This window comes from Amphibalanus amphitrite, unplaced genomic scaffold (genome assembly GCF_019059575.1).
Source record: "Amphibalanus amphitrite isolate SeventyFive unplaced genomic scaffold, NRLGWU_Aamphi_draft 000456F_arrow, whole genome shotgun sequence".
NCBI lineage: Eukaryota > Metazoa > Arthropoda > Thecostraca > Balanomorpha > Balanidae > Amphibalanus > Amphibalanus amphitrite.
The window spans coordinates 66,204-89,067 of NW_024881950.1; the positions used below are offsets into that span (position 1 = coordinate 66,204).

General features: G+C 46.1%; 2 protein-coding genes across 2 annotated transcripts; both read left to right on the plus strand.

Annotated features, from left to right (window-relative positions):
- Positions 1-1,511: 1,511 nt before the first annotated feature.
- Positions 1,512-3,765, plus strand: LOC122391828 (endocuticle structural glycoprotein SgAbd-8-like). Its single transcript, XM_043386126.1, has 3 exons — positions 1,512-1,798; positions 2,172-2,426; positions 3,149-3,765. The coding sequence occupies exons 1-3, from the start codon at positions 1,790-1,792 to the stop codon at positions 3,623-3,625; spliced, it is 741 nt and encodes a 246-aa protein (XP_043242061.1). The 5' UTR covers positions 1,512-1,789; the 3' UTR covers positions 3,626-3,765.
- Positions 3,766-19,496: 15,731 nt separating this feature from the next.
- On the plus strand, positions 19,497-21,751 carry LOC122391814 (endocuticle structural glycoprotein SgAbd-8-like). Its single transcript, XM_043386109.1, has 3 exons — positions 19,497-19,784; positions 20,158-20,412; positions 21,135-21,751. The coding sequence occupies exons 1-3, from the start codon at positions 19,776-19,778 to the stop codon at positions 21,609-21,611; spliced, it is 741 nt and encodes a 246-aa protein (XP_043242044.1). The 5' UTR covers positions 19,497-19,775; the 3' UTR covers positions 21,612-21,751.
- Positions 21,752-22,864: the final 1,113 nt, after the last annotated feature.

The following is a 22,864-nucleotide window of genomic DNA, read 5'->3' on the forward strand; positions in this document are numbered from 1 at the left end:
CGTTAGAACCTCTCGAAGCGAAGCTTAGTCATGTTTTTCGGGGTAATGACTTCCAACTTCGCGTTGTTTTAATCCAGGATAATGTAATCATGCTTTAGGTTAAGATGGGTCAGGTCAAGTCAGGTCAGCCATCGGGCGTCCCGCTGGCTTTGAGTAATAGGTGTTAACCGCCACTGACAGCTTTCCAACATGCTGCATTGGCACCAAAACCAGTGCTCAAATGTTGAAATGAGTGTTATTCGAAATCAGCTCCACACACTACTACACTAGGAAGTCGTAAAGCTAAAATAACCTGTCAGAGGTTATATCAGATGATGACCTTGACTTGACCCCCCTCGCCGGCACAGGGGGTGGGGGGAGTTGGTGCAGGCGCGGCCCCCCCCCTAAGGGTTTTCTTCGCAAATAACTCGCGTAAAACGCGGCTGATTTCAGTACGACGAAACTTTCAGTACACTTGCGTAACGCATCTTACACATACCCTAAACAAATTCATGACCCTGACCCAAATGACCTTTGAAGTTTGACCTATGACCTACTTTTTGAGACCATGTTGGACCGGAATCGCGATTCGGCGTATATGTTGTCGAGCAGACCCACCAGCCTCTTTATTAGAATGCTCAAGAGATGGAAGTTCTTACGTTTTAGATTGCTTTATTCTCATTTGCATTAATAGTTATTTTGATATAGTGAGTGTCACATTAAAAACAGCCTTCAGTTTCTGCCGGTTAATGCATACATTTTCTGCCGCGTTACCTATTAACCTATTTAGAAACGATCCATGTTATCTGGTATAACACAAAGTGCCTCGTCGCTTCTATTCTGCTGCGGTTTTCCCTGGACCTTGTTGAAGGATTTTGTAATAGTTACAGCGCCCAGTATCAGCTTACTGAATACTGTTCTTCAATGGGTGAGCGTTAGCCGTTACACAATGATTGTAATTGTGAAGACCGATGTTATACACACTAAGTACATAGTAGGCTTACGGCTAATGATGGACAACATCATTAGACCACTGAGCTCTCGCCCACATATGGGGCATGCCAGCCCCTCCCCATGTAGTTTGTATTAGCCTCACCAAACATGTCACCGGCGATGGACTGTGAGCTATTTTCGATGAGAAAGGGTTATGGCGAAAAGACTCAGAATTTTTTCCGATCGAATTCCGGAAATAGCAGCGCTTTATTTTTTTCTCACCTAGAATGGTCTTTGTTTTGCTACGGGGATTTTGAATTGGCATACATAGGTTGACGGATCCGTCGTCCTAAAAAAATATGCTGATGCTTGTTGCAAAATCTCGATCAAGAGCCGAACGGCAGCGGCTTCAATGTCTCTTCTATATTCGATGCGTAGTAACTTAAATGTAGATGTAGGAAATAGGCAATGGGCAAGTATTGAGGACCTCGTTGAGCGTTGGTTGATGTTACAATCACTTCCCGGTGTAAGAAGCATCGTGCGAACATCATTCAGCAGCAAAGAAACATCGAATGCCTATCGCTTGTATGCCACTGTCGTCACAAACACAAAAAAAACGTGAAATTGCCCTGATATCTAACAGCGATGAGGTAATGTCTATTCGACCTGTTTTACCAGAGTCGCGGGATGTCGGAGGTGTTGCTAGCTGTGTACTAGTTCATGGAACATGGTACAGAACAGGACTGACCGGTCGTCAAGCACTCGAGAACGGGGGACGGCGTGAGGAACGATCAGAGGGGAGGTATATATAACACCAGTCGGCAGCGAACAGACATCACATCTTCTTTTGTGTTCACACAGCCAACACAGAGCCAACATGAAGCTGGTAAGTGAGGTGTTGGGTCATGGGATGCCTATTGGAGAGGAGATAAATATCAGGTTATTTCTGCAACCTGAGCTTCCCGGACCAAAATTGCGTTTTATCAAATGGTCCTCATTTCGAAAAAAAGCAGTCAAGAACATTGGTGACTCATTAGCATGGTTGCAAAACTTCAATTAAAAATACAAAATATTTGATTGATTTAAAGACACCGAATCAATTCATTGCATTGCTTTTCTCTAATCCTACGGTTGATTTTCTCTTCAAAATACTTTGATGTCAAGTCCCTTCAGGAAATAATAGCGACGCGGCATTGCCATAGCTAAACAAATATTCATATCTAATCGTTTTTAATCTCACGCGTCACCCTCTGTTCCAGCTCGCTCTGGTCTTCGTGGCTGCGGCCGTGTCGGCAGCCCCGCAGTTTGTCGCCGATAGCCAGCAGTATGTCAGCGACGGTCAGCAGTTTGTCAGCGGCGGTCAGCAGTTTGTCAGTAGCGGCCAGCAGTTTGTCGACCAGCAGTCCCAGTTTGTCAGCGCTCAGCAGCCCCAGATCCGCATCATCAGCCAAAAGTTCGACCAGGACCCGTACGGAAACTACGAGTACGGATACGAGCAGGACAACGGACAGAAGGTGAGCCCGCTACTTGCGGCCGAGCCAGTCATTAACTCTGTTTGTAAGCTTTACTTGTAAGATCTACATTTTTAATAAAACATGCTTCACATGTGCTTATTGCTGGCGATGAAAATTAGGTCAAGGTACATACAATGGGATTCATTCCTGCACTGTTGCCTTGAGAACGTTATTACAAACCGGCAAGTATCCTTAACAGCTGCACTTTCTAGTATCATGCATCCATTTATGTAATCACATGACGTGCACTTGCAAGTCGAACGCTGCCCTGAAAACGACGTTTTTCCTAGAAATGTATCTGTGTACTTACATAGTTAAATCAAGTTACCTCGTTTGAAAGGTTGTGGTATTTTGATGTCCCTACATTCGGTCAAATTAATTGGTATGCCTAGTGCCTACAATTTTTTTATAAGATTTCATCACACCAAATGTGGCGTTTGCGGATGTAAAACAAAGCACCTTATAGATGTGCAAGGAAGACGCATTTCTTTCTCTACAATCTCAATGTGTTGATTACATTCTGCCTGTCTTCCTCTTCTCGTCTGTGATACTGCTCTGTTCAACCATTCCGTCAGCACTGAGCCCCAGTATATTTGTTCTTAATGCACTTGAGAGACTGGCTTTTATATTAAAAAAGAAAAGCAGGACAATCTTTCTTATCTCGCTGCATCGAAAGAGCTGTTTTGTATCTTGATTTTTACATGCGCTGTGTTTTCCTTTAGGTGCAGGAGGTCGGCCGCGTCCAGCCGGGCCCGCAGCCCGACACCGGGTCTTTGGAGCAGCAGGGCAGCTACGAGTACATCAGCGATGACGGCAACACCTACCGCGTCGATTACTTGGCCAACGAGGGTGGCTTCCAGCCGCAGGCCGCCCACCTGCCAGTGGCGCCGGCTCAGATTCCCGAGTACGCCCAGCTGAGGCAGGAGCACCCGGAGCTGTTCTGGGCTGAGAACCAGAGCCAGGGTACCATCATCAACGATCAGCAGTACGTCCAGTCTGAGCAGTTCGCTCAGCAAGGACAGTTCGCTCAGCAGGACCAGTTCGTTCAGCAGGACCAGTTCGCTCAGCAAGGACAGTTCTCTCAGCAAGGACAGATCACTCAGCAAGGCCAGTTCGCTCAGCCACAGCAGCAGATTATTCAGCAGGACCAGTTCGTTCAGCAGGACCAGTATGCCCAGGGTCAGCAGTTCATCGTTTAGGAAGAACGATTTCTGATGTTCTTTCCTGAGTGATATTCTTATGACTTGTGTTGAGATACTTGTCTTACTTTGACAAAAGCAATACACATATAAGTGATACTTATATTCTAATGGCATTTTGGGGCGTGAAGCATCTAATATAGTTGTGTTTTCTGCACGATAAGCACAACTTTTTATAACAGGCACTAAACACAAAAAAAGCATACTACGCTTGTTCCCCACGTGTAAGAAGGAAAGAGCTTTGGATAATAACATGGCATCGTAGCATAAAAAAAACTGTCATTAATTTAATCTAAGGGGCATTTACTTGGAAGACTCTGGAGGATCCCCCACATGATTTGGGATAGGATAATAAAGATGGGACTTGACATGGCTTCTGAAGTCCGATGCTGTTAGCTGCTGTGTCTATGGGTTCAGCACTCTTCCTTGGTGGTCAATACACACTGCACAAGCTTTTGAGTGCTCCGCGTCAATCTGAGCGTGTCTCACGCTTTGCCGGTTTCTGATAGCTCACGCAGGATTTGGAATACCTCGTGTCGACCTTTGAGAGCCTCAAACAGGCTCACGGTATGACGTGCAGGCTCATGATCGCCGAAATCTGTGAGAGCTCCTATGCGGGCATCTGAGGACTCAAAGTCAACTCTAAATACCCAATATCGGCTACTGAGTTGTGTAAGTGGTAAGTATTACAGTGCATGATGCTGTCAGTTACAAAAACATATTTTTCTAGACATACCTTAGATAACCCACGCCTCGTTGAGGTCTGGCAGGTTCCACGTCATGTGTGTGTGTGTGGGGGGGGGGTTGTAAAAGAAAGTTATTTGCTCCAGATCTGCCTCTTGAGACTTCGTAAGATAAAACTTAACATTAACCCTCGCCCCGTTGGGGGGGGGGGGCAATTTGCCCCCCCCCCCCTGTGGTTTTTCCTGAATAGCAAGAAAACGGCGGCGTGCAGCGCCGCCAAATTTTCAGTACTTTCCCGGGCATCAATTTGACACCTTCACACCAAATTTCAAGTCTTAGGTCGCCTTAGGTCAGGAGTTATTGAGGTCAAACTGTGGTCATGTTTGAGCAAAAATGAGCAAAAACTATGCAATCTTGAAACGCTCACCAAATCTACAGTTACTAAGCAATTTCAAAGTTCTTTACATGGTCTAGTAGACAAAAAGCGGCACTACAAAACTGCTAACTCGGATTTTCAAAATTATGTGTTTTTTGACCCCTAAAAATTCAAAAAATTGATTTTTTTTAGAAAAACTAAAAAAATCCGAATTTCGAAAAACATCGGAATATATGTGATAGTCTCTGCGCTCTTATATATACATACCAAATTTCAGATCGATATCTCGTTTTTTGGCCAAGTTATAGCGAAAAAAAACTGTTCAAAAATGATGAAGTCAAATTTTTTAACTCAATTTTTAGCGATTCTAGACCACGTAGGGCACGACAAAGACCACCATTGAACTCCCCGGGACGAGCTGCATCGAATCGATACCCATTTTATGCAAAATATCAACTTTGAAATTTGACCTAATTTGACCTGACCTTGACCTGACCTTGACCAAAACGTGACCTAAGCTGGCCCCAAAGGCTGCCTGACCCACATAATCGCATTTGTCATGTAAAATGGACCATAAAACATGCATTAAACGACACTTTCATATTATTGTGACCCCCCAGTGACCTGACCTCTGTGACCTGAGTGAAACTGACCTGGTATCAGTGACCTCAAATAGCAAAATATGTGTTTGAAGGACATTTCCCCATTGATGATTTTCAATGAAATGCATTTTACTCGATTTTACAACGCACTTCTTGAAATGCCTGTAAACGGTGAAAATTCGACCTTTGACCTGACCTGTGACGTCATTGGTTTGACATAGGTCAATAAAATTGGGTCACAAGGTATTTCCCTGATAGGGCTATCCAACACGGTTTGCCGGTTGTCGCTAGGTTGCGTGTAGTGATGTCAGTTACGGAAAATTGGAATACCGATACCAAACCAAATGCCAACCAAAACCGTGGAGAAATACCGAAACCAAACCATTTTGGGAACATGAGGGAAATACCAACTTTTTACCGATTTCTTAGCGTCTTATACATTAGTGGGATTCATGATACCAACAAAATACCAAACACATTAGGATTGAAATACCAAATACCAAGTTGGTATCGGTTTGGTATCGGTATACCAAAAACTCGGTATCCGATTGACATCTCTAGTTGCGTGGTTCTCGAGATCTTAGGGGGGGGGGGGCAAATTGCCCCCCCCCCCCCAACAGGGCGCGTTGCTCGGCAGAGTTACGGGGCGCGGGTTAATTGACACTTTTGGAGGGTCACTTGTTCTCGGCATTGACGATTTTGTTTTATTTTCCCCAAAAATTTCGCGTTATAGATATTATAAACATCTTTAAATGATATTTTGTCTTTATTTTATTATGACCTGCAATTTTTGAAACTGGGTAACCTCTGTCTGTTAGCTTCTAGTCAGTTTTCAATAGTTAGGACTGCATTTTCAGCTGCTTTCCGGAGCACGAGTCTGCTGCCGTACAAGGGTCGTTCAAAACGCTGTTAGTCTCGCATGGGTTCGTCCTTCAAAAAAAAAAAAAAAAATAGCCACCGTTTTTATTAGATGATCATCATGTTGAACTCATCCTCGCCGACACTTTGCCATGTCATTTCCGACCTAACCATTCCCATTACTCCTGAAGCAGAGAGTTTCTCAGCCGTCCCGATTTTGCGACCTCCATTTTCATGCCTGATCCATGGTCCCAGGTGAACCCTTTTTGTGAGCTCATGAAGGGTCGAAAGTTGTCCGCTTTCACACTTTATTGTAGTCAATAACTCAAATTCAAATGCACTTTGCAGTGCGCTTAGACATTTTAAGCCGAAACAAAATGCACCATCGTCTTCCTGAACCGAAATCAGACATCATTTTCGTTTTAAATTCTTAGATTCGAAATTTGACCTTAGTTTACCCGATAATGTCATATATTCGCTGAAGTTGTCTGAAAATGGCTTTGGATAACACAGACAACACTTTCATGGCAAAACTTTCATTTATGGCCAAAATTGAAACCATAAACATGTGTCACGTGACCCATACATACTAAAGAATTTCAGTGACCTCGATATCGGTACTGTTGACTTTGATATCGAAGGAAGAAGGCAGCCTCTCCGCAATGACGTGACAAGGAGCACGCTGTCTTCAAATCGCCCTGATCTTCGCTTATTGTATCACTTTTTTCAGAACAGAGTCAAAACAAATAAACGATGGGAAACAGTGCTGTGCTGAGGCCCGCAATTCCATATCGCAGAGAAAGAACAAGTGTATTTCAGTTCAGACAAGTATAATAACACGGAACAAAAATGATAGACGAACATCAGCGTCTAAAAAGACGCTGGCGTCTAAAAAGACGCTGATGACTCAGCGTCTAAAAAGACGCTGATGACGGCGATTTAGCCGAAACGCGTTCGTCTATCATTTTTGTTCCTTGTTAAGAAAGAACAAGATGCAATTGTGCGTTCTGCTTGCCAAACAAGAAGCGGTTGCTGAGCATTTGTATTCACTGCAATGCAATCAAACTCGGCAAACGTAATATCCACTGCATTTAACGTCACTAGCTCACTGACTATTGGTAACAACAACAAGGAACAATATTTGGTGTACACCATGTTACAAACAGAAAACAATATTCAGAGCAAAATTACTGGCACGTCGGCGCCGCTGCCACCGAACTGCTGTTTTCCGCTCGACTGCGGGCTTATGAACTGCTGTGGGACGTTGGTGTTTTCCGGCGACTGGCTGGACTCCTGCGTGAACTGCTGAGCCTGGCTGACATCCTGCTGAACAACCTGCTGAGGCTGGAGGAGATCCTGCTGGACCAGCTGCTGGGGCTGGTCAAACAACTGAGACTGGCTGAAATCTTGCTGAGGCTGAGAAAACTGCTGCTGCTGAACGAACTGCTGGTCGTTGAAGATGACGCCCTGGTTCTCAGCCCAGAACAGCTCTGGGTGCTCCTGCCTCAGCTGGGCGTACTCGGGAATCTGAGCCGGCGCCTGCGGCAGATGCGGAGCACGAGGCTGAAAACCTCCCTCGTTGGCCAAGTAGTCGACGCGGTAGGTGTTGCCGTCATCGCCGATGTACTCGTAGTAACCTTGCTGCTCAAGGCTTCCGGTTTCGGGCTGAGGTCCAGGCTGAACCCGGCCGGCCTCCAACATCTGAAGTAAAACAGGACGATAATGATAGTTAGACCCTAAAGCTGACACTTTCGGAGTAATACGGTACCTCAATTAGATATACTTATGCTAATGATCTATGCATATTACACATATAATTTGTCGTATTATTTTTGGAAAGTCGCTAAGAAAAATTTACGCCTTGCAATGAAATTAGCTACCTAAAATGTAATGCTCCTGCCTCTTTCACAGACTCCATGCAAAAAAATATTCGTATATACGAGCATTCAAAATGTTTTTGTTTCCCTACAAAATACTAGTGGTTGAAAGAAAGGCTTATGCACAAACAGATCTAAAATAATTTACTACACCTGAATTGCGATATTTCTCTCCATCCTTCTTACCCTTTGTCCGTCGTCCTGTTCATAGAAGTACTCGTAGTTTCCGACTGGATCCTGTTCATATTTCTGACTGATGATCCGAATCAATGGCTGGCCACTGATGAGCTGTTGCTGGTCGCCTAATTCAAACTGAGGGGCAGCCGCTGCCACCGCCGCCATCATCAGCATACCAGCCTGGGAAGACAAAGCAGAATGCATAATCAATCCTGCAACGGGAACCGTTGGGAACAGACAACGCAAAGAGGCAGGCCTTCCACAGGTAGCACTTTTAAATCACTATCGTTGTGGCACCACACTAAAACGTCACTCTCATGTTTTGATTCTGTACAACCCAACTCGTCACTGCGCTCACCAGTTTCATGTTGTCGCACTAGACTACCCTCGCACGTCAAGCTGACACCTTGTAATGCCCACTCTGAGTCGACACACGTCATATATACCGGCTTATTCGTCTCCGAGGCCAATCCGGACCAGCCGTCCTGTTTCATATTAGCCGTCGCCCCAGCGCGACAGCCGTCAGCGACCAGCCATAATTGACCGACAGGGCCCAATGTGCAGTCATGCACGTGCGTGAGCGAGAAATACTCGTTTAGCAGCGTTGCTGTAACGTTTACGCAGGTGTGAATTTTTGACACTGGTGTTGAGTGTACGAGTGTAAAATAAACGGATTTTCGGGATGTCGTTAAGTGAAAGGGAGACGACTGTGGATGAAGGAATAGTTTGTTGCTCAATATATATGTTACGTTCGCATTTATATTCGCTGCCTATTGCGTTTTGTGCGTTCAAAACCTATGCTCCGGTCTTTCAACATTGCTAAAAGTGTTGACACCGCGCTAGCACTGTCAGCAACCGTGAGCGTTATAAAGGAAAAACACAGTTTTGAAAACTACAATTATTCTGCTGGTCTAATAAATTTGTTTACTTTTATTTCAAGGAAAGCATTGAAAAACTGAATTATAAGACATGGGTCCTCACGCCAGAGTTCCTTCGTTACCGTGACATGAGAGCAGGGTTGTATACGACTCAATCAATAGCAATCAATTCAATCACGACAAATTTGGGAAACCAATCAAATCAATCAAGTCAGAGCAGTTTTCGGGAATTGATTCAATCGACTCAAACGCGACAATGAAAGGAATCAATCAACTCAATCAAACGACTCAAACCAAGACATACATTAGGTTTTTTGCCCCACCAACTTGGAAAAGTGTCCATAGCAGTCTGATGTACCTACCTACCTACCTACCTACCTACAGAAGAAACATAAAAATATTGTCATTTAAAATTATAAATTGCAATGCCATTCAAAGTTTCTATGTATAAGGAAGGCTAGTGATGGACAGGTGGATCATGATATTGAGGTTCAATGGGTAGAATTGGAGCAGAAGTTTCATTTTATGGGTGCAAAATAACCCAGTAGTTGACTTCAACAAACGCCCCTTAACCCAAATCACCACCTTTCACCTAAAAGTTGTCAATTTAATTTGGCCATATTCCAGCTAAGTCATCAGGCCATCTACCCCGTGTAAAGCCCCTGTCTGTCTCTTATGTGAGTTATGCGGAGCTCTTCTGAATTGAACCCTGAACATAATGAACCTAGCTAGGTTTCATGCCACACTGACACCATATGAATAATGAAAGTGTTGAAAATGTGCTACAAATTTGACAACTTCATTAGGTATGCTTTATGAAGACAGCAGGACAGCAGGTAGGTGCCTACTTACCTGCCTAGATGTGTCACTGGCTACCAACAGTACCAACGAAGGTAGATAGGTTATATGTGAAGAATTCAAAACATTTTATTGCAATACAATTTGAAACTGTTAGGACTGGGGGATAGGGATGAGCATTAAAAATATATTTAAAAGGAAATGGAGAGGACAGGGACTCGGAACCACAGGATAAGTTAAGGAAAAAGGAAGTAGGGAGAATGAAAATTAAAACGCGAAAACGGCACGGTGCGACTGCGAAAAACGAAGAAAACGTTTTGCCAATAAGTATGCTAAGCTCCCGATTGTTAAGACACTAGTCGCGCGACCATTTATGTGTGCAGCCGCTGACCATCTGTGTGGGTAGCCGCTGCAGCCGCTGACCATGTGATCTGGACGGTGCCAAACATCCAAATGTTGAGTGTGGCATGGCATCGGGCCGGACGGCGATGTTTGTCTGTGTTTTTTTTTTCTTTCGCAGAAGGGATGGGAGAGGAGGGATTGTAAGAGCACGGGGCTAGCTGCTTTTTTGTTTTGATCTGAGTTGCGTGCCTTGTCTCTTTATGAAGGTTTCATGTCTGCGTGAAATAAATGTTTTGAAAAAAAAATGCTAAGCTTTTATAAATCCCTATTCTACGTCTTTTGATTTTTTGGTAAGATGACGTCATTGATTATCATGTAGTATGGTAGATCATCATAAAATAAATCGGTTGTACAACACCAATTTCGTTTTATTTATTATTTCATTTGAAATAAAACCACTTAATAATATTCTGTAAATATTTTAAGGAAAATGAAATATATTAAATATGTTATGCTTAGGCTCTCAGGAGAAAAGGATCAACAAACGTTCTGCTGCAAATTAAACAATGCAGCAAATTAGCTACTGTAATTAGTGAGACGAAAACGGCGCTTTGTTTCAGTTATTTTGTAGGGGTTTCAGATATTTATAGAGTTCAGTGGGTTGTTTCTGAGGAGATGTGGAGGGAGATGTGGAGATGTTAATTATATTAATCACACTTTATTAGTATATAGGGCCTTGCACTTTATCATCTGGATTAAAAAAAAAAGTTTCCTGCTGAGTGCAGAAAGGTAGGTAGGTGCATCGTCAGGTTCTATCACCAGGATTGGAGCAGTTATTACAGTTAAAATCAAATTGGCTGTTCATGTTTAGGCCCTGTTCTTTATTTGGCCATCTACCCCATAATTGCAGTTGTGATGACAAGCAGTTTTCAGTGTAGTTTTGTGATCTTTGATGTCATCAATTGGTGTCATTATTTTTCGTCAACTAAAACTTATTTGAACTTTCCATTCAATCGACTCAATCATACGAGTCACTAATTTTCGGGAATCAAATCAGTCAACCAGTCGCTAAAGTCAAACGAGTCAGTCAACCAGTCATCTCGAAAAGTCAATCGACTCAATCCAATCAACTCAAAATATGCGTTGAATCAAATCAATCAATTCAATCGACTTGATTGGTATACAACCCTGCATGAGAGGTCGTTTGTTCCCCAGATTCGCGGCTACTAATTTCATTGTTGTCCCCACGTTTCTTCAATGTCCTTCACGGGCTTCAATGTCTCCACGTTTCTTCATTGTCTTCAATGACGTCCCCCATCGTATGACGTGAGCTTGTGGAAAGCCACTCCATTGAGTGGATCTGGCTCGAATATATCTGCATCTGTATCTGTATCTGTATCTTCAGAAGCGCTCTACCTGGCTAACCTGGCTACCTTGGTGTGATGAATTTTCTACCCAACTCCATCTATTAAACACTTATTTGCGTGTCAACTTAGCAATCAGCGTCTAGTCAGCATACCTATATGGTGCAGTTCTACACGAACGGGTCTGTTTATCCGCTATAACCTGTTCGTGTAGCGTTGCAGGCATTCATTTGACGTGCACAGTGTCTGTTTTTCGCTTGTTCATGGGGTCTTGCGCAAGCAGCATCACCCGTCTGGCCCGCTATGAAAGGGAAGACATCGCCGTCATATGACGCAACGACACCGTCGTTTTTGTCACGTCACCGACGCATCAATGGCTCGCGACCTGTGAGACATGGACCAAGGACACATCGAATCATGAATTCCCCTGTGTGTGATAATTACGCATATAAGAACAGTGAGTAATGAGTAATGACTACTGGATATAGGTACAGAGCTAGCGACGGCGACAGTGTCATGGCAGTATTTTTCATAAATGCCCACTGATCTGTGTCTGCTGTGCTTCCCTCGGCGCCCGGCGGTGCTAGGCGGATGTAGGTAGTTCAGTTGGATTTATAAATAGCCAAAAGACTTATCCTGAGACGTCTCAAAGCTCTGGTATCTTGTGACGTTCTTACGAATCCGCTTTGCAACCGTTAACCCGCGCCCTGCTGGGGGGGGGGTGTTTGAACACCCCCCCTTGTGGTTTTTCGCGAATATCTCAAAAACGGCGGCGCGGAGCCGCCGTTTTTGGTACACCTTATCATACATCAATTCTACACATGTTGTGAAAATTTCAGACCAAGGTCATTCAAGGTCAGGTCACCAGGTCACTTGAAGTGACCTCACCTCATAAAAAGTTTCAATGTCTGTCATTGTTACACCGAGTGACCGATCGCTTTGAAACTTTCAGCGATTGCTAAGAGCAATAGCATGTACAAAATGTATATCTCAGAATTTTTATATCGATGACCTAAGGTCAGGTCAATTTTGCGACCTCCCCATTATAAGTCAATGGGAGAAAATTGAAATGCGCCTCTTTTGGACGAAAGACATTATAAACACTTCCAAACACTGAATTACAAGTGTTTTAGACACACTGAACATGAAAATGGTGTCCGTGACCCCTGTTTATGCCCTGAGGTCATCTTGGGTCACGAATGGTATCTAACAGTTTTTTCGCAAATAACTTTTGATAGAGGCATGCTAGAGCGATGAAAACGCCTTAGATGTGTTCAGCTCGACGATACGGATCGACTGATATGCAACATGACCCTTTCCGGTCAGGTCATGACCTTGACCTGAGGTCAAATTTTCAAGTTGACCTTTCAAGGTCAAGTTAATTCATTCGATGCGTCTTGACGAGAGACACGATGCCGGTAAAAGTAAGCTCGTACAAGGCTTGGGTCAAAAGTTATCGAAAAACTGTTTCAGAAAAAATCGGCTATTTTGGCAGTTTTTGCCCCTGCAGGCAAAACCGTTGACGTAGGTCAATCTGAGAGAACTCAGAAGGGTTTAATAGGGCTATCGAATGCGCTTTTCCGCGCGCTGTAGCTCTATTGGTTCCCGAGTTATGCGTTGGCTTCTTGGAAATTTTCGACATTCGACCTGGAAATCGGCGAAATTTTGCCTTCAATGACCTCTGGTGACCTGACCTTTGACCTGACCAAAAAATTGACCGAAGTGATTTCGTCATTATTTTTACTCTCTTTCGAACGCCGCCTTCCGCGTATCGCTACGTGGCCCAGGAGCCGAGTTAAGGGGGGGGGGGGTGTTCAAACACCCCCCCCCCCCAGCAGGGCGTGGAAATCCAGGACCCCCAGCAGGGCGCGGGTTAATCCACGATCGGAAATCATCATAGGTCATATAGATGTTCAGTATATCATTAAGATTATGCATTGCATGGTGTTCATCCGTAAGTTCGTTTTAACAATTAACTGAAATTGACAGCACGGGAACAAACATATCACCTGTTTGTGAGCATCCTCACCCCCGACTGGAGGGTCTTTGATCAGCAGGGCCGCAGATGCCAGTTGTCGCGGCCCTGACAACGCGCCTCCGTGTACTTGGCTTGCAGGTGGCCACTGGAAAGCAGTCCTGCAGGTGCCGTTTCCAGAGACCGGCCGCGCTGGCCACCAGCATGCTGTCAAGCTCCGGCAGGCAGTCGCGGAGTGTTTGCCTCAGGTTCGATCTGAAGCACTCCTCCAGCATCACCTTCCAGTCTTGGTAGGTTTGATGAGCGCGTTCATCCGGCCGCCAATTTAGCATCACCTCGTGGTCCGCTGCCTTCCGCCGGCTGAGCTCCTTCGGCACGGCCTTACTGATCGCCTGCAGCAGCAGCTCAGGCTGCAGCAGCACCTCAGCGCGGCCCCGAGGCGCGTCCAGCTCGGCGGTCAGGCCGGCCGGTCGCTCCTCCTCAGGCCTCCGCAGCTGGCGGCGACACCAGGCGGCCACGGCAGCTGCATCACCCAGCAGGAACTCTAGCTGAGACTTGGAGAGAAGCGGCGTCAGCGGAGTTGCGTCCAGCATGATGGTGCCTTCGTAGGATTCCGTTTCCTGATCCCCGTTCACCAAATCTGCTGGGTCCAGAACGCTCCACGCCTGTAACAGTAGGCACTGAAGGTGTACGTGCCAGAGATGCAGCGGTGGTACCAGTTCACCAGCGGAATATCAAAGATCATGTTTGGGACTATGTGTCTGAACCAAAGGTGCCACCATGGTGCCGTTTTCCTCGCACCAATGCTGCTCGACACTCCGCTGATGATCAGATGTTGAGCCAGCCGCAAACGCAGCTGGCGCTCTGAGAGCGGTTCGGTTTCCTCCCCCAGCAGTGCAACCAGATCAAGCGTCTCAACGCAGTGGACCGCTAGGAGTTGGGTGGACTGGTTCTTGAGTAGTTGGATGGTGTCAAGCATGTCCTGACGTGCAACTCCGCTAAGCCCTTCTGCCAGGTCCATGGCCTCGTAAAAGAACAAGGCAGCCTGCCTTTGCTGAGTTTCCTCTCCAGCCAGTCCAGCACCATTTGAGCGCTGCCGGTGATGCTCGTCCACAAGTCACTCTTTGTGTCTTGAACTAGCCACAGCACAGCATTGATTATGAAGCTGGACTTAAGGGCAGTCCCCGAGACGACGCTCTCACCATCGATCACCTGCATGGTCTTCACGGCCTCAATAGTCGCGACTTGCAGAGTACTGAGGTAGCGAATAGCCACCATCAAGGCCCGAGCGAAGGAAACCTGCCAGCACATGTCCTCGGGGCCCTGCCCGGTTTACTCACTGGCACTAGTGGACGCCAAAACGGCACATGTTCTCACGCACGTCCGGCGGCGGAAACTCCGTGACCTGGCGACGACCAAGGAATTTCTCCTTCGCCGGCCACCAGGGAGCACGGAGACACGGCACGTGGTCGACGCCGAACTGTCCGGTGTCTTCGTCCCTGACTTGCACCGCAGGACCGTTGACAGTGACCACACCGCCGCCGTCGCACATTACACGACAGAAGCGGTGCGTCAGCTGGCGTATCGAGCCAGCCGGCAGTGCCTCCAGTGGGCCCTCGTGCTCGCATCGTGTGGTTCGCGTCCAGTGCAACGTCACAAAGCCGGGTGTGTCGGTGGGCTGAGCCCAAACCTGTGGCTTACCCTGCTGGGCGACGCAGTCCGGCTCCTCCTCCTCCAACACGGCGTCCGTCCAGTGGAGTGGACCGAACTCCATCATCACTCATGCTGGGGCGATTTTGTGGCTGCCGAGCCTGCCATGAACAGACTCTGATCGCTGAGGCCGCAGCGGTTCAGATGCACAACACTCAGCTGTTCGCAGCTCTGCTCACAGTAACGACATGTCGGCTCCTGCAGGTCCAGCAGTGTCCTGATGATGGGCTCCTGCAGCAGCCAGCGCACGGCGTCAGCCAGATCCTCGCGAAGTACATGAGCTTGGTGCGCTATGGGATGGTGACCGAGGAGAGTGGTCGCCAGGAAAGGGTGTCTGGCAGCAGGTGGAGGGCAGAGCCGCATCTGGTCGCTAGCCAGTCCACGAGTTTAGCCTTCTTGTCCGGCAGCCTCAGCCGGGCCATGGCCGGAGCACAGCTACACACACTGATTGCAGCGCTCTGCAATGGCGACTGATGCAGCGCGGGGCTACCCCGCGGCCCCAACCCGCCCCGTTCCGTTGCAAGTTGATAAGAAGTCGGGCGTCATGCAGCGTGTCCGCCAGTGCCAGATAAGGTCCCAGGCGTAGGCGGCCAGGGTACTACAGGGTGTTGGGGTAAATGATGGATCATGCCGGGCTGTTTTTCATTCCTCAGACCTCTGCCAGTTTAACTTCGGATTCAGTAATTAGGGATTTAGGCATATCAACTTCTCATTATGATTTCTCTAATCGTGTATCAACATTTCGACACATATCTTTCATGCATGCTTACTCAGCGTTTTGATTCCTACGGGCAACTCCGACCTAAATGACCTAACACTGAGAAAGTATAGGAGATTCAACTTTGAAAAAAAAACGAAAGCCGAAAGCTGCTTATAAACACTTAATCGCCTTTACTAATTTCCATATGCAATTTGGCTAGTCAACAGATGTGTATTTGATAATGCAAAATTGTGAAGTGCCCCGCTCGTGATGAGGACATATCATACATGTTCGTGTTCGTGCACAATATAGAGTTGAACATAGGTGGAGTGATAGCTTAGCTACTGCAACACGCGTTCCGACATCCTTCGTATTGCCCCATCCATGCAAAGCCCGCCCTGCTGTCACCGTTCCGAGCCGAGGGAAGTCCCTCTGAGGTCACCGAGACAGTACCATCGCTCTCGGAAACCCGTCACTGTCGATCAAATGTCGTCGAACTACACAATTAGGGTGGCCCGTGGAAAGCTGTAATACCACCAACGTCCAACTGCCTGCTTTCGTGACAGTTGGCTGAGTGAAGTGTCGATTTCAGTGCTTTCTATAACGGAGTGTGCCATCCGCTAACGTAAAGGGGGAGGGGTCCGTTCGGCCCCTTCCCCCCCTGCTGTTTGACTTCTGATCAAGCTAGAGCTTCGCGGAAAAACGAGTGTGATATACGATATACGTGATGAGAGGATGCCGATAATACCAAATGTTAACCCGGCCGGGCCCGGGGGGTAATCCCAACCACCGCAGCCCGGGGGGGCGTTTTTCGCCCCCTGTCTAACTCCGTAAATAAGGGAGCTACGGAAACAAAAGCGATACCAAACGAAAGGTCCTTACGAGACGATTCTAAAGCACCTAAAATTTTTGACTTCAGGTCAATTTTCAAGGTCAGAGGTCAACGTCAAAGGCAAAAACCGGCTTACATGTATGTGTAGTGATCTCAAAGTAAGCCTTCTAGAGGACGGCAGGCGGCATCAAACCGGCAAAATTGGGTGTCAAACGAAAGAAGAGAGTCTGAGGATTCCGAAAATGTGCTCAAAATCAAAGGTCAAGGTCACGCTCAAAATTGACCTCAAACTTAGCACTTTTTCGCACATCTTGCGTGCTAACTTTCAAGATGTTTTGAAATGTTTTGAGGTTTATCAGTTCCCTATTTGTGGCTCCTCTTACGATACAAGGCTGCTCAAAGGTCAAGGTCACTGAAGAATATCCCTGCTAGAGCTATTTTACTAATTCAAGTTAGTAATAATAAATAAGACAATTTTGCCATCCGGAAGCTCTAAATGAAGGCTTAGAGTAAAATAGATGCCAGATTCGTGATCAGCGGGTATAAATACTTCATAAACGACCTTTCATGTGTCAAGGTCAACCAGAGGTTATTCGAGGTCACATGAGGTCAACATAAAACTTGACCTTTTCCGAACAAAATATATATCATTCGACGCGGCTTGACAAGGCGAATGCGATGGTACCGCTGCCGTAGCTCTAGGACCATTTCTTTCGAAGTTATTTGTGAAAAACTAAAACCACATTTCGGGGTCGTTGACCTGACCTCTGACCTCAGGTCACCAAAACTATTTTTCTATTTTTCTCTAGGTCAAACGCTACACAACCGTGCCCGTAATTTGTCTTTATCTCTAAAACTCTATTTTTAGCAGCTATTTGAAGTTTGCGTCTGTGACGCCGAAGTTTGCCGTGCAGGGGTCTAGAAAAATGAAGCTTGTGACGTCATCAAGGGGGCTATGTCCAAGTTTTTTACTTCAGAAGATGTCAAATTGATGGGAGAAAAGGTACTGACAGTTTCGCTTTCCTATCCCTAAGCGTTCGGGAGCTATCGCAAATATTCGCCAAGGGGGGGGGGGCGAAAAACGTCCCCCCCCCCGGGCCCGCGAGGGTTAAGGTCCTAGCTTATCAGTTGATATTCTAGGTCAGATACCAAATACCAATGGTCCAAATTTGAGGAAAATCGGGACCCGTTAGAACCTCTCGAAGCGAAGCTTAGTCATGTTTTTCGGGGTAATGACTTCCAACTTCGCGTTGTTTTAATCCAGGATAATGTAATCATGCTTTAGGTTAAGATGGGTCAGGTCAAGTCAGGTCAGCCATCGGGCGTCCCGCTGGCTTTGAGTAATAGGTGTTAACCGCCACTGACAGCTTTCCAACATGCTGCATTGGCACCAAAACCAGTGCTCAAATGTTGAAATGAGTGTTATTCGAAATCAGCTCCACACACTACTACACTAGGAAGTCGTAAAGCTAAAATAACCTGTCAGAGGTTATATCAGATGATGACCTTGACTTGACCCCCCCTCGCCGGCACAGGGGGTGGGGGGAGTTGGTGCAGGCGCGGCCCCCCCCCTAAGGGTTTTCTTCGCAAATAACTCGCGTAAAACGCGGCTGATTTCAGTACGACGAAACTTTCAGTACACTTGCGTAACGCATCTTACACATACCCTAAACAAATTCATGACCCTGACCCAAATGACCTTTGAAGTTTGACCTATGACCTACTTTTTGAGACCATGTTGGACCGGAATCGCGATTCGGCGTATATGTTGTCGAGCAGACCCACCAGCCTCTTTATTAGAATGCTCAAGAGATGGAAGTTCTTACGTTTTAGATTGCTTTATTCTCATTTGCATTAATAGTTATTTTGATATAGTGAGTGTCACATTAAAAACAGCCTTCAGTTTCTGCCGGTTAATGCATACATTTTCTGCCGCGTTACCTATTAACCTATTTAGAAACGATCCATGTTATCTGGTATAACACAAAGTGCCTCGTCGCTTCTATTCTGCTGCGGTTTTCCCTGGACCTTGTTGAAGGATTTTGTAATAGTTACAGCGCCCAGTATCAGCTTACTGAATACTGTTCTTCAATGGGTGAGCGTTAGCCGTTACACAATGATTGTAATTGTGAAGACCGATGTTATACACACTAAGTACATAGTAGGCTTACGGCTAATGATGGACAACATCATTAGACCACTGAGCTCTCGCCCACATATGGGGCATGCCAGCCCCTCCCCATGTAGTTTGTATTAGCCTCACCAAACATGTCACCGGCGATGGACTGTGAGCTATTTTCGATGAGAAAGGGTTATGGCGAAAAGACTCAGAATTTTTTCCGATCGAATTCCGGAAATAGCAGCGCTTTATTTTTTTCTCACCTAGAATGGTCTTTGTTTTGCTACGGGGATTTTGAATTGGCATACATAGGTTGACGGATCCGTCGTCCTAAAAAAATATGCTGATGCTTGTTGCAAAATCTCGATCAAGAGCCGAACGGCAGCGGCTTCAATGTCTCTTCTATATTCGATGCGTAGTAACTTAAATGTAGATGTAGGAAATAGGCAATGGGCAAGTATTGAGGACCTCGTTGAGCGTTGGTTGATGTTACAATCACTTCCCGGTGTAAGAAGCATCGTGCGAACATCATTCAGCAGCAAAGAAACATCGAATGCCTATCGCTTGTATGCCACTGTCGTCACAAACACAAAAAAAACGTGAAATTGCCCTGATATCTAACAGCGATGAGGTAATGTCTATTCGACCTGTTTTACCAGAGTCGCGGGATGTCGGAGGTGTTGCTAGCTGTGTACTAGTTCATGGAACATGGTACAGAACAGGACTGACCGGTCGTCAAGCACTCGAGAACGGGGGACGGCGTGAGGAACGATCAGAGGGGAGGTATATATAACACCAGTCGGCAGCGAACAGACATCACATCTTCTTTTGTGTTCACACAGCCAACACAGAGCCAACATGAAGCTGGTAAGTGAGGTGTTGGGTCATGGGATGCCTATTGGAGAGGAGATAAATATCAGGTTATTTCTGCAACCTGAGCTTCCCGGACCAAAATTGCGTTTTATCAAATGGTCCTCATTTCGAAAAAAAGCAGTCAAGAACATTGGTGACTCATTAGCATGGTTGCAAAACTTCAATTAAAAATACAAAATATTTGATTGATTTAAAGACACCGAATCAATTCATTGCATTGCTTTTCTCTAATCCTACGGTTGATTTTCTCTTCAAAATACTTTGATGTCAAGTCCCTTCAGGAAATAATAGCGACGCGGCATTGCCATAGCTAAACAAATATTCATATCTAATCGTTTTTAATCTCACGCGTCACCCTCTGTTCCAGCTCGCTCTGGTCTTCGTGGCTGCGGCCGTGTCGGCAGCCCCGCAGTTTGTCGCCGATAGCCAGCAGTATGTCAGCGACGGTCAGCAGTTTGTCAGCGGCGGTCAGCAGTTTGTCAGTAGCGGCCAGCAGTTTGTCGACCAGCAGTCCCAGTTTGTCAGCGCTCAGCAGCCCCAGATCCGCATCATCAGCCAAAAGTTCGACCAGGACCCGTACGGAAACTACGAGTACGGATACGAGCAGGACAACGGACAGAAGGTGAGCCCGCTACTTGCGGCCGAGCCAGTCATTAACTCTGTTTGTAAGCTTTACTTGTAAGATCTACATTTTTAATAAAACATGCTTCACATGTGCTTATTGCTGGCGATGAAAATTAGGTCAAGGTACATACAATGGGATTCATTCCTGCACTGTTGCCTTGAGAACGTTATTACAAACCGGCAAGTATCCTTAACAGCTGCACTTTCTAGTATCATGCATCCATTTATGTAATCACATGACGTGCACTTGCAAGTCGAACGCTGCCCTGAAAACGACGTTTTTCCTAGAAATGTATCTGTGTACTTACATAGTTAAATCAAGTTACCTCGTTTGAAAGGTTGTGGTATTTTGATGTCCCTACATTCGGTCAAATTAATTGGTATGCCTAGTGCCTACAATTTTTTTATAAGATTTCATCACACCAAATGTGGCGTTTGCGGATGTAAAACAAAGCACCTTATAGATGTGCAAGGAAGACGCATTTCTTTCTCTACAATCTCAATGTGTTGATTACATTCTGCCTGTCTTCCTCTTCTCGTCTGTGATACTGCTCTGTTCAACCATTCCGTCAGCACTGAGCCCCAGTATATTTGTTCTTAATGCACTTGAGAGACTGGCTTTTATATTAAAAAAGAAAAGCAGGACAATCTTTCTTATCTCGCTGCATCGAAAGAGCTGTTTTGTATCTTGATTTTTACATGCGCTGTGTTTTCCTTTAGGTGCAGGAGGTCGGCCGCGTCCAGCCGGGCCCGCAGCCCGACACCGGGTCTTTGGAGCAGCAGGGCAGCTACGAGTACATCAGCGATGACGGCAACACCTACCGCGTCGATTACTTGGCCAACGAGGGTGGCTTCCAGCCGCAGGCCGCCCACCTGCCAGTGGCGCCGGCTCAGATTCCCGAGTACGCCCAGCTGAGGCAGGAGCACCCGGAGCTGTTCTGGGCTGAGAACCAGAGCCAGGGTACCATCATCAACGATCAGCAGTACGTCCAGTCTGAGCAGTTCGCTCAGCAAGGACAGTTCGCTCAGCAGGACCAGTTCGTTCAGCAGGACCAGTTCGCTCAGCAAGGACAGTTCTCTCAGCAAGGACAGATCACTCAGCAAGGCCAGTTCGCTCAGCCACAGCAGCAGATTATTCAGCAGGACCAGTTCGTTCAGCAGGACCAGTATGCCCAGGGTCAGCAGTTCATCGTTTAGGAAGAACGATTTCTGATGTTCTTTCCTGAGTGATATTCTTATGACTTGTGTTGAGATACTTGTCTTACTTTGACAAAAGCAATACACATATAAGTGATACTTATATTCTAATGGCATTTTGGGGCGTGAAGCATCTAATATAGTTGTGTTTTCTGCACGATAAGCACAACTTTTTATAACAGGCACTAAACACAAAAAAAGCATACTACGCTTGTTCCCCACGTGTAAGAAGGAAAGAGCTTTGGATAATAACATGGCATCGTAGCATAAAAAAAACTGTCATTAATTTAATCTAAGGGGCATTTACTTGGAAGACTCTGGAGGATCCCCCACATGATTTGGGATAGGATAATAAAGATGGGACTTGACATGGCTTCTGAAGTCCGATGCTGTTAGCTGCTGTGTCTATGGGTTCAGCACTCTTCCTTGGTGGTCAATACACACTGCACAAGCTTTTGAGTGCTCCGCGTCAATCTGAGCGTGTCTCACGCTTTGCCGGTTTCTGATAGCTCACGCAGGATTTGGAATACCTCGTGTCGACCTTTGAGAGCCTCAAACAGGCTCACGGTATGACGTGCAGGCTCATGATCGCCGAAATCTGTGAGAGCTCCTATGCGGGCATCTGAGGACTCAAAGTCAACTCTAAATACCCAATATCGGCTACTGAGTTGTGTAAGTGGTAAGTATTACAGTGCATGATGCTGTCAGTTACAAAAACATATTTTTCTAGACATACCTTAGATAACCCACGCCTCGTTGAGGTCTGGCAGGTTCCACGTCATGTGTGTGTGTGTGGGGGGGGGGTTGTAAAAGAAAGTTATTTGCTCCAGATCTGCCTCTTGAGACTTCGTAAGATAAAACTTAACATTAACCCTCGCCCCGTTGGGGGGGGGGGGCAATTTGCCCCCCCCCCCCTGTGGTTTTTCCTGAATAGCAAGAAAACGGCGGCGTGCAGCGCCGCCAAATTTTCAGTACTTTCCCGGGCATCAATTTGACACCTTCACACCAAATTTCAAGTCTTAGGTCGCCTTAGGTCAGGAGTTATTGAGGTCAAACTGTGGTCATGTTTGAGCAAAAATGAGCAAAAACTATGCAATCTTGAAACGCTCACCAAATCTACAGTTACTAAGCAATTTCAAAGTTCTTTACATGGTCTAGTAGACAAAAAGCGGCACTACAAAACTGCTAACTCGGATTTTCAAAATTATGTGTTTTTTGACCCCTAAAAATTCAAAAATTGATTTTTTTTAGAA